Source organism: Cuculus canorus, chromosome 1 (assembly GCF_017976375.1).
Source record: "Cuculus canorus isolate bCucCan1 chromosome 1, bCucCan1.pri, whole genome shotgun sequence".
Classification (NCBI taxonomy): Eukaryota; Metazoa; Chordata; class Aves; order Cuculiformes; family Cuculidae; genus Cuculus; species Cuculus canorus.
The window spans coordinates 109,479,861-109,492,199 of record NC_071401.1 but is presented as its reverse complement, the minus strand read 5'-3'; the positions used below and the strand labels follow the sequence as shown (position 1 = coordinate 109,492,199).

The window sequence follows — 12,339 nt, the reverse complement described above, 5'->3', positions numbered from 1 at the left end:
GCTCTCAGCTGGGTTGCTTTCCAGACAATTGCCCAAATGAGATTTTAGGGGCAGGTGTTAACTATGGAAACCTACTTAGTATTAAACGTAACTGTCTCATTGCTACTGACTTTGGAGACGATACTTTTATGGGTTTTTTTCCTGGTCATTGTTCTTCACAAAAGACCTACATGAAAATATCTGTCAAACCATGTCTCTGGTTTCACCCTCCTTCCCCTCCCCATTAATTGGGCACGTATTCTGTTTGTGTGGGAAGGAAGGAGGCTCTATGGCAGTATAGCAATATTGCTGGGAAAAGAACATTAAAATGGATAAAGGGATTTCCTAGAGATATAAATACCTGCACACGACCTCCCTGTGCTCTGGAGCCCTCCTTTATATGTATATGCAGGTAAAAATCCTGGAATAGAGCTTGAGCTGCTCTTAATCACACAGGATCTGTTCTGGTAGAAAACAGGGGCAAGTGGCTCTTTTGCTTGTTGGAGGGTATGACTTGCCAAGCGTTTGCTTCATCTGACACCTTTGTGCCCTTGAATTCTGATTCTTCTCCCTCTCTGCCTCTGATAATGCATCACAGCGCCGCAGAGTGCCTGGCGGTTTCTAACCATGCCACCAATGTTGTGTCTACAGGTACTTTTAAAAAATAATCTTGCTCTCAGTAACTCTCATTTGCAATGCTTTTAGATGATACGTATTCATTGAATTCCGCAATATTTAAAATGTTTGGTATCAATGCGATATGTGACTGGATCTACATTGAGGCAGAAGCATTTTCTCAAAATTCTGCTTGATGAGAGAATTGGGAAAACCTCATTTATTTGTGTTTCAGCTAAATCTGTGCCGAAGTTTTTTAGAAGACTAAAGGTCAAGTATGTTACCAATGCATTAACCTAGAGCAGATTTAAACACTGTTATTGTTGTTATGTCTATGTGATCTCCAATGACAAGTGTCATGTAAATTAATTAAAAGTTTGTTTATTATGTAACTACAATTAACACTAATACAAATTACTTTAAATAGGAAATGCATTTAAAATATATCTGGTCTAAATACAATTCAGGGAAGTTTTCAAGAAGAAAATGCATTGCTTTGCATACTAAATCAAGATTAAGATTTAGGGATGATATTCAAAATTGGTGGTGGAAGTCTCACCAATATTTTTTAATTTTTTTGTATTTGCATATACAATCCAATTAATTGCATTTAAATGCATATGTAATCATTGAACTATCTGGGAGAGAGACAGAAAGAGATCTTTCGTGCAGCCGTAAACCTTCAGAAGTGGGATTCTGGAATACAGGAACTGTTGATAGAAAGCTTTTAGGAACAAAAAAAGAAATAGTTTTCATGTATTTGAAATGATATTAAAGTAAGAATTTTATTTGGAGTCTTAACAAGAAACTAGCCTTCTGAAATGCATTGGTAATGAAACATTTTAATAATAGGAAAAACATGTAAGTTATGAAAAATGACTATTGATGATAGACTGTGGGATCTTATACTTTAAGCAAGAGGCTAAAAATATCCTAATATGCCCATAGGTTAGCAGTGGTAGTAGATTTTAAAATTTTGTATGAGGTCATATTTATGTATCTGTACCACAGCTGAATTTTCTAGATTCATAATAAAAAGTATATGGTGACAGCCAGCCAAAAGCATTTTTCTGCTCTGCTTCAGATTTGGGGTTTGATATTTTGTATTTCCCACACAAGGACAAATACTACTGTAGTCACTGGGAATTTTGTTTGCAGGACTGCATCTAACAAATGATCTTGTGAGAACAAAAGCAGTGGCAGAGGATGCGAACTATAACAAGTAAAGGTTTACACATTTCATACATACGTTCAGAAAAATGTAATAGACAATGCTGTTCTGGTGAAAGTATCAAAGGAGAATTTGTGCACAAAGTAAATGTGAAAGAATTTTGAATAACAACTTATATTAAATGTCAAAATCTTTTAAAATGCGTGGAACAGCTCTGCATAACAAAGCCAAGGTGAATACTGTTCTATTCAGATATCACAACATGTCAAGTTCTGCAGTATCTTCAACATTTTATTTGTTATTATTTAATTTAAATAGCATCATTGTTACTATTTAATTTTAAATCCTTATTAGCAAGTTGAAAATGCTATTTTATGCATTAAAAAATGTAGTCTATGGATTACGAAATAATAAGAAAAAAGACACCAGTTAACATTTAGATCTCATCTCAGCAGAAAAGTTGCATTGCTGTAAATGCATTAATATTATTAATGCAATCTTTATTTTGCATGCACTTATACTAGTATAAGTGTGCCTGTTTCAGTAGATTTTATGTCTGTATAAGTGTATCTAAACAGGATATTTTGCTGTTGTAAAAAACAGGGATCCTAATCCCTAATTAATTATATTGTTCTAAACAACTGGAATGCATGCTCTAGAGTGCAGTTTTACATATCTGAATGTTTGCAAACATGAATTTTTAATACTATATTTTATAGCAGTTGTTAAAGGGGACAGTATATGGGTTGCTGTGCCTATTTATGCATAAAGAACATCTGTATCTCTCATTTTGCATTCAGTAAAAAATTGTCTGGTTCTTCAGGCACTGAGTACAGATTTGAGACACTCCTGTGAAAATACTAGAGATAAATTAACTGTATGTTTGTTGGTGCTGCTGACGGAAAATATTGATTTAGGCCTAACATTTTAGAAGAGCCCAAAGTCTATCATTCTGGTTTCCTACCACCCTGCCAAAGCAGGGGGAAATGCTTTTGGCCAGTTAGCACTAAGAAAGGTGTGACTTCTGGATGCCTCAAGGGAAATGTCCCAAACTCCTTCTTTTGGAAACCCAGGTCTTAGGCATGCAATAAGTAATGCCTTCCTTGACGTTTGTGTTCACTGTGGGTTTTGCATGACAGTGAGGTCAATCAATTCCTGGGAACACAGAGCAAGTTTTGATATAAGATTAAATGAAATGGTGCGTGGAAGCTGGGTGGTGAGAGGAACTGGCCTCCTGCTGGAGAATTCAACATTTCTCTTCCTCAGCAGTATATTAAACTGGGTTATGCCCATAGATTATACTAAAATTAATGCATCGAGACCACAGCATGACAATTTCTTGTCTTGCCTCAGAGAGTATCTCACTATTCATATTGCATTCTCATCTGGTGTGACCTGGGCAGTGTCTGGAGGCAGTGTTGTCCTGATGATGATGGCCTGGAGATAAATGCTTACTGAATGGTTACAAAAACTGCATGCAAAAGTACTAACTGCCTGTGAACTTGAAGGCTGTGTCCTGAATCCTCACACATTTTCTTACCAGTCCCATCTGTTTTGTCTTTGATCCGAACTCCTATATGCTCCTGTACCCGCGGTGCCGTGGCGACTTTGGGAAATGCTTTGGCAGGCCTTCATTACTCTGTGCCTTCATGCCCTTATGGAAATCAACCATCTACCTATGGGGTGATGGCAGGTAAGAAATATACCGTCAGCTGGGTGAGCTATAGGCGTATTGATTTTGGTTGGTTTTCCTTTAGAGGGACTGATTGAAGACAGTGGTTTAAGAGAACAGGACTGGGGTTAAGGTATTAAACAAGGGGTTAGGAAATAAGTGTCAGTGCCCAGAGATTCCCCAAACTTCTGCATCATTTAGTAGTAGACAGTTAGAGTTAGAGTTGATGATCTCCAAGGTCTTTCACAAGCTAATGATTCAATGATTCTATGATTCTATGTTCTCTCAGGAAATCACTCTATATCTTATTTCTCCCTACAAGACTAGGGCAGTGCTTCTCTTTTTGCTCATCTGTGCCCACTTTTCCCATAATCATCGTGTTTTGAGGGACCAGGAGCAATGTACCCAATATATCTGTGTATTACCTGTACCCTGTAGTCAGGTGATGGAGCCCTGACTGGAGCTATGAAATGAGATAGTGGTATAATGGAAGGATAACTGAATTCAACAGACAGATCATACAGATGACTGTGGATTTTTACATTCATTAAGCTGTGGTAGCATCCTGCTCAATTTTCCATGTCGAATGCTGAGTAGGGAAGGGGAACAGTTATTCTATGCTAGTTCAAGTAGCAGTCACGGAGACAGTGCCATGAACCAAATCAACACAACTCCCACGAAATAATCGTGATTCGGATATAGTCTAAAATGAAATTCAGCATTTCATTTCACTTAAAAATGAAGGAAATTAATAGAGTAACAGCCTAGGTGAATACATATGCATAGGGACAGTTAAGGCACAGACTATAGACTTCCTTCAACGTGTGCAAATGCCCAAATCCTCCTGTTTCATTGTTCACTTATCTTATGTGTCTGTTGCAAACATTCCTGGCATTGTTCAGATCTGCAGGAAAAGTTAATAGGTATTAAACAGAAAGTTTTGCTCAGAAGTTCATTTTGTTTCATTTTGAAATAAAAATACCTTCATTTTTCTCCTTTTTTTTACCCTTACATTTTTTTTAGGGATCAAGCCTGCAACTCCAGAGATGCTATCAGCAAGTCTCTCTCAGAGTCGCATCTTACAGACATGCAGTATGCCACATCCCAATGTAGTAAACAGTGTCAGCACCTTACAAAGTAAGTCATCTTTCTTTAACCTTTTCCCTTATTCTTTGAGAAAAATCTTTGTTTGTGATTATCTTGCATGAAGCATATATAATTTCCTGTGGTGTTAGAAGCTCCAGTACTGGAGAGAGAAATCAGGGTAGTGAAGACGGGATAAGTAAATGGAGGAATGGATGCGAGGTTATTGAAATTCTGAATTCTGCTACCAAGTTTTATGTCATTTAGAAAATTGGGAAGGATGTCCTGAGAACCTGGAATTCACTGGCTGCTGATAATATTTTTCCAATGATTGTTTTTTTTTCCCCTTCAGGTCAGAGACTCTCTGATTCTATGTACAATACCTCGCTATGAGAAGCAGCCTTCACTCTTAGCTGAGTCTCCTTATTAAGTCTGATAATTTTGAATAGCAAATAGATCAGGCAGCATAAGAGAGTTTTGTTTTGTCCTTGAGCAATTTCTTTTTAAGCCAGAACAATCATTCTGAAGGTGTTCTGGGTTTTGGATTTTTTTTCTTTGAGCTCTTACCTGTGTACTTTCTTCAAACAAATTTTGTGCTAAAGCTAAACCAACATAGTACCTTGTCTGAGCATAAAATGGTATTTACAGCAAAATATTCTTTGTATGATAAAATAGAGACTGCTGCATTTTAGGTGGCTCAAAAGGACAAAAATCTGTATTTATTATTCTAATGAATTCCACTTGAGGCCTTGGATTGTTATTTAAGTTTGGACCATTTACCATCTTATTAAAGTACATCACAGTTTACTAGTTTCTTAGTAAAATGGCTGTGGCCTTTGAAAGTGGCTCTTGGTCATTTTTTATGTATTGGGACAAAAGAGACACTCTATTTCTGAGGAGATCCCCAGTCTCGGATACTTTTGCATATGTTATATAATAAATATTACAGACATGGATTATGAGATAATGAAGGCACATTTTTATTGTATAGCAGTAAAGAATAACTGTATTGAGTTTTCTTTTTGGTGTTGTTCAGGTAGTCTGACCCCTTGCCTTTATAAATTTCCGGAGCATGCCCTGAGTGCCAGCTCCTGTGCCCTGGGCCACGGCTTCACACCCATGCACCAGTCCCTCCTCACGGATGATCCCACTGCCACAGACTTCAAGCAGGAGTTCCGCAGAAAAAGCAAGTCTATCGAAGAGCCTGTCGACATGGACTCCCCTGAAATCAGGGAACTGGAGAAATTTGCTAATGAATTTAAGCTGCGTAGAATTAAGCTGGGTATGTGCTTTATGTCTGCAAAAAAAAAAAAAGGCTGAAGAATTATAGTGAAAGCCCAATTATTTCCAACTGTTTTATAGTCTAGCCTCTGCAGTTGTCTAATCATAACTTTAATCATGCCTTACACTGCCAAAATTTCTCCATTCCTAAAAGACTTGCATGGAATTAATGAACTTCAGCTTTTTGCAACTTCATTCACAGAAATGGCTTTGAACCTTCCTGTGCTTAAATCTCTTTTACATGAAGAAAAAATTATTGGTGCTCATTAAATTACATTCAGTAGTAGGTGTATTATTTTGCACAGACCCAAATTTTCTGCAACTTAGGGCAACACGTTCTCCTACCTCTCATACCCACTCCCTTCCCAATAAAGTGGTTCATCTGATGGTGCAGTGTCACTTCAGTGTGCAAGACAAATGACATCCATGGTAAATCTTTCATACCAATAGGAAGCTTCTCTTCCTGGTTTATTTTCTTGTGCAAAGCTGTAGGTATAGTAGCAACTACTATTTTTGTTGCTAACTTATAACTACTGGGGTTGATGCATGATGAATTAATTGCATTAGAGGGTCTCCGGTGAGGTGCTTGTGTTTCACTGGACAGTCCTAGCTGAGGACAAAGGTAGACTGGGCCACGTCTTTCTCATCTGAAGGGTATTTCTCCTTTCTACAGAAGGTTTGAGGTACATTGCAAAATAAAAGCCCATCTCATTCCTGTTTGCACACTACTGAAAAAGTATCTGCTGCTGCAGATTCATCCTGCTTACAAACATTGGATATTATGAATGAAGAGTTGCAATTTTTACATTGTTACTCATAACATTGCGTTGTATCATCACAAAACAGGGCGTCCTACAAAAATCCAGCTTTATAAATGTAAAAAAAACCCAAACCAGTAAGTATAAGGGTTTTACAGGTATCTACATATTACCTAAACAGCTAGAAAGTTAGCATGTTACATTTGCAGTGTAAAAATAAGGACAGAAGTAAAAATTTAGGGTTTAAAGTAGTGTTTTTAATTGGTTAGTTTTCCATATGTATGTACTTAATGTCAGCCACAGCAATGGAAATGTTTGCTAGGCCCCAAGCTGTTAATCACTGTAATTATTACAGTGTCTTCATCCTGAATTTGTGAGGGAACTAAACTTCCTCCAATACAAACAAAAAGCACACAGCTTGTAAGACTGGGCTTGATGCTCTGATGGGAAAAATGTAATTTTCACAGGAAAACTAATCTGAGGTTGAGCTTTACAAGGGAAGACAGAGTTAATATGAGCTATGTCTTTGAGACTCAGACACAGAATTAGTGAAATCAATACGAAGGTAAAAAGCTGCCTCATGAGACATTCAGCATCCAAAAAGATTGTACCTGCTCTGGTGCAGAGGCACAAAGGGAAGATGATGAGCCAGACCCCTGAACACAGCAGATACACATTCAGAGCACTGAATGGGGAGCTGCTCTTACAAAGCCAGTGTCTGCATAGAAACTGCAACATTGCCCTGATCACTTCAACTTAGTTGTCACAACAAATAACAGGAGACCAGCAGTGCCACTAGGGATCAGCTTATTGTCATTGTACTATCTATAGAAAGAAAGATATGAGGTCTGGATCCTTCCCAAATCCCTAACTCCAGACTGTAAAACTCCGCTAAATCAGGGTAAAACTGCCCTGAAACCAACAGCAGACAGAAAAGATCTCTGAGGTGAGCTCAGAGTCAGCCACAGAGACCTCTGCAGAAACCTCGTCCTGAAGTCACTGCAGGCATACACTATTCATATAAGTCAACAGTGCAGGGCTAAGCATCTCAAGGAAAGTAACCCTTTCTAGAAAGCCCCCTAATTACTTTTTTTATCTCAATTTTTAACAGGTTATACACAAACCAACGTTGGAGAAGCACTGGCTGCTGTTCATGGCTCTGAATTCAGCCAAACTACCATTTGTCGGTTTGAAAACTTGCAGCTAAGTTTCAAGAATGCATGCAAACTGAAATCGATACTGTCCAAGTGGCTGGAAGAAGCAGAACAAGTAGGAGGTAGAGAATTGAAATCCTCTAAATACTGATTTGCATATAGACCAGAATCCTACCTATACATTGAAGGACTAGTATGTGTCCTTCATAGACTAAAGTTTTTGGTTTCACGTCTTTATATACTAAGATGTGCTTATATTAAATTCTGGTTATCTTTTTTGGGTGAGCAAGGAAGGGCAAGTTAAAAAGCGTAGAGGGTTCGGAATAACATCACTTGGCCTACTGAAAATAATTTATTCCAGTGCCATCCCAGGAAAATGGCTCCATTCCTGTAGTGCAGGTCAGAGCTGTTAGTAGGATCTGCAGGACAACCCATTTGCCAGCGTCTATGAATTCTTTGCCAGCAAAGGACTTTCCCTTCCAGCCTCTGGCATACAAGATGTGGCCATGGGGGAAAGGATTTGAGTTCAGCTGGTCTTTGAATTGTGAAGAAGAATAGCATGGCCCAGAGGTTTTTGATGTGACCTTTTTGCTAAAAGGGGATTCCATTCCTTTTGCCCAGTTACATTCGAGCTGTAGGAAGAATCACAGGGTTTGCTGTGGGAAGTGCACTTTAGAACGGGTTGGTTGATTTAAAGCAAATGGGTTATTTTAAAGTACATCCTTTACATCTGTATGAATTGCATCGCTCAGAAGCAGTATGCCCAGAGGTGACAACAAATGCCAGGACTACCACTGTGCAGCACTCACCTAGTATGGGAAGAAAGAGAAGATGACCTTAATGCTATTTTTTGGATTTGTCATTGTATTCAACAGTAGGAAACATTAAACAGCTCCTTCTGCCACACACATCAGTTTACTTTGAACCAAAAGCAGAAGGCTTTCTTCCTCTGTAAGCGCACTAGAAAGCAGAGTGTCCTGATGTGGCTGGCACGTTGTGAGAATCGCTTGTAAGAAGGTTGAGATGGGTAGCAGCTGCTGCCTGAATGAGCAGTATTACAGGCTTGAGCTGCAGGGTAAGATAAGGTGTGTAGGCAATGGCCTCTGAGAAGCGAGAGAGGTCTTGTCTGTTAGCAAGTGGAGTTGAAGAAGCAGACGAATAAATGGTGTTGGGAATAAAGGCTGTATTTCTGAAAAAAAGAGGTAGTCGAGGGATATGGAAATGGCTTCTATATCCTTAGACTGTACCCTACAGGGGAGGTGGAAGAAGGTGTGTAAGAGGAGGGGGCTGAAATGTGGATTTGCAGGTACATAGGCATAGAGCCAGCGGTGCTTCTGCTTATAACCATTTTATAACTGGAGGTAAAACAATGAACAACCATCTCTAAGAAAAAAAGTTCCCCTATGTGTGGTGATGCTCTGATTCTGAAGCATTATCTGATAGGTTTCTTCTGTCTTCAAAGAAACTTTTTTTTTTTTTCCTGGAGATATTTGTGCTTGTTTTCCATCCGCTATGGAACATAACTGCTAGGGTTTGTTTTGTTTTATTTTTAATGCAGCTTTATACAATGAAAAAGTTGGAGTGAATGAGAGGAAGCGGAAGCGCAGAACCACCATAAGGTAATAAATATTGAGAGTGTTACATGTTGCCCCTTTGGCTAAGATGCTTCTTTATCTTGGGCTTGAAATCAAAAGTGTCATTTTCTATTAATGAATCTCTGTAGTCAGTGTTTCAAAATGTTTCACTGTTTTGAAACATTCCAGTGAAAAATAACAGCATAACTCTCCAAAACCCCAGTTTGCTCCAAAGATACTGCATTTCCCAATTAAAGACCTTTTTTTAACACACAGCAACATACTTAAAGACAAAAAAAAAAATTACTCTGATTCCACTCTAACAATATGATATTTGCATAGTGAATATGGTGTCAGAGCACTCTTTTTTTTTTTCTTATTTGGAGGTTCTACAGTATACTAAAATAAATTTCATTATTTTGCCAGAGAAGTGAGGTCTGGGAAATTTGAGGGCATATTCTACACGTAATATTGGATCCCTGTCCTATGTCATTGCATTCTTTGGAGTTCCCAGAGAAGCACTTTCACAAACTAAATGGAAAACAGAGAACTGTCTTCTCCTGCTTATTGTGTCTCTAGTGGCCAACCAGTATCACCTACCTAGCTTCAACTCCATATGGAAATCAAGTAGTCTGGTAATCACGTTACAAAAACAATTATTAAATAGGCAAAACGAAAACATGGGGCAATTATTTCCTCTTTATGTATCTTAGACTCATCATTTATGGTGAAGAATTCACTCAGAGGGGGCTTTCAAAGAGCTGTAGCATTCTTCTACAGGAAGGGAATTTGTCTGCCTCTAGGTTCAACTCTGGTTGTACAAGAACCTTCCTGCTACACTGAAGTGCCTGTTCTCTGAACAGGGATCCTTCCCAATGTGCCATGCTGCCTCCTAGAGACATACACTGCTCTGTTGTCCCACAATCTCAGAACCCCGCAGCCACAAGTCATATATTTTCCTTTCACATTCAACTTGAGACTGATTTTTCGAGTCATGTTGCCTTTGATCCAAGGAATAAAGTGAAGATGTGATTTCTGTCTGACTTCCGAAGTCAATATTTTTCCAGTGGGATGCTCCTCAATTATGATAGAGTTGGGGATGGGATATTCTCATTAGAGCACCTCCCAAGAGGTGAAGGTTTACTCTTGGAAGTCCAGTTTCTCCTCTCAGCTTCTCTTAAAGCCAATAAGTATTTGAGTGGCAGTGCCAAGACCCTGCCCGGTTTATGCAATATGGCCTACATGAGAGCTGTGAGTTGAAATAATCTCTGTCCTAGTTGTATTCCTCAGGCTAGAGGAGCTCACTGAAGACTATTCTAACACTGTGGGCTTTGATTTTTTTTTTTTTTTTTTTTTTTTAACAGCTATCAAGCAAATCAGCCCTTGTATTAAGAAGTTTTTAATTATTTCTGCTTTTGCATCTAACTCCACTGCACTGGGAGTATCAAATATGACAGGTCATGAAGGGCACAAATAATTGAGGGGACACTCAGGACTGAATCCCATACATTAAGAATATTAATTCTTCCTTTGAATTTACATAGGACCTTAGTTTGAAGACCTCAAACTAATTAGGGAGGTGGGCTCTATCTAAACTGCAGTCTTACTCTCAGCAGTTCTTAATGGATGTTTGAACAAAAATCCCACTAACTAAATTACCTCATCCATACCCTGAGCAAAATCTACTTAATTTGAATTTGTGGAAGCTATTTTCTTTTCTATTTTGATCAGAAAGCCTAAGAAACTGTTAGTTAAAACCAATGACGTTGCTACACTTCTGTGTGTGCAGAACACTATGTTACTAATTAAGCAGTTTTGGTAGTTTTACTAAATATTGAAAAATAGACCTATAAATGAAAGACCAGTAGCATATTACAGATAAAGTGATGAAATAACTAGAACTCCAGCTGATATCTGGTCTATTTCTACAACAGAAATACCTGTAACTCATTTCCAGACTAATGCATGAAGTGCCCTCTTGTGTCCAAAGAAATTACAACTACTGCTGAAGGCAGTTTTAGATGCATCCTGGTGGGACATAAGCATGTTACAGACACTCCTGGTTTTCTGAGAATAGGTAACACGAACAGGAAGGAAATTCTACCTCACAATAAAGAAAGATAGTGTTAACTTACTTTGTTTATGGAACCACTCAACTTTGGTCACTGGCAACTGTGAGGAATAGATTAAGGAAGGCTTCTAGAAAGTGGAGTGATTACTAAAACAGCTTGCCATAATCTCTGTGATTTCTAGAAATACCCTAGTGCCCTCTTTATAACAAAATGAGATGCAGAACTTGATACAACATAAAATATTTCCTAAATTACAAGTGAAGGAGCTCTTCCCCTCTGTAAACTCAAACGATTCTATTCAACCAGTTAACCCCAGTAACGTACACTTGCTAAACTCCCACAACACTTCTGTGGCTGGGTCAGAATGGTTGGTCAGGCTTGTTTCAATTCCTGTGATCCCACTCACATCTGGCTGGTAGGTGTATCTCCTAGAGAACATCAAGAAGCACAAACATTTTATGATTGCCACTGAAACTGCATTAAACTTGATTCTGGCTTTGCATTTAAATTACTCTGTGCTGAAATTCTGCGTGATGTGATGCTGTCCATGTCAGCAAAGAACTAGGGAGTAATTTAAGCTCTGTGCATTTCCTTTGATAGAAAAAGAGGTAACAAACCAAGTCACTGCTTTCAGTGCTCTTCCTTGACTCTTCTTCTGAGCTAGTGGTGAAAGCCTGAGTGTGTCAGAAAAGATTTTAAAGGTGACATTTTATCCCTTTGTCCAGTATCGCTGCCAAAGAAGCTCTAGAAAGACACTTTGGAGAACAAAGCAAGCCTTCTTCTCAGGAAATTATGAGGATGGCTGAGGGACTCAATCTTGAGAAAGAAGTTGTAAGAGTTTGGTTTTGCAACAGAAGACAAAGGGAAAAAAGAGTGAAGACAAGTTTACATCAGAACACCTTTAGTTCTATTATCAAGGAGCATCATGAATGCCGGTAAAGCTTTTCCACATACAGATGTGGTTTTCTGTTTTGCTTTTT

At 38.5% G+C, this 12,339-nt stretch overlaps 1 protein-coding gene across 4 annotated transcripts; it reads left to right on the top strand.

The window, feature by feature from the left end:
• Positions 1-488: 488 nt before the first annotated feature.
• Positions 489-12,298, top strand: POU1F1 (POU class 1 homeobox 1). Of its 4 annotated transcripts, none has more exons than XM_009557196.2 (7): positions 489-630; positions 3,393-3,458; positions 4,461-4,574; positions 5,557-5,802; positions 7,671-7,835; positions 9,272-9,332; positions 12,085-12,298. In XM_009557196.2, the coding sequence occupies exons 1-7, from the start codon at positions 489-491 to the stop codon at positions 12,296-12,298; spliced, it is 1,008 nt and encodes a 335-aa protein (XP_009555491.1). The 4 variants fall into 4 exon arrangements, with proteins under 4 accessions (XP_009555491.1, XP_009555490.1, XP_009555493.1 ...); XM_009557195.2 differs by having other exon boundaries at positions 3,309-3,458; XM_009557198.2 differs by lacking the exon at positions 4,461-4,574.
• The last annotated feature ends 41 nt before the right edge of the window (positions 12,299-12,339 follow it).

Bases quoted from the DNA above. Each gene is read 5' to 3' on its own strand.
- POU1F1 (XM_009557195.2), top strand. From the start codon at position 489: ATGACTTGCCAAGCGTTTGCTTCATCTGACACCTTTGTGCCCTTGAAT. The intron at 7,836-9,271 runs GTAGAGAATTGA...TTTTTAATGCAG, and splicing joins AGAAGCAGAACAAGTAGGAG to CTTTATACAATGAAAAAGTT. The intron at 9,333-12,084 runs GTAATAAATATT...CCCTTTGTCCAG, and splicing joins AAGCGCAGAACCACCATAAG to TATCGCTGCCAAAGAAGCTC.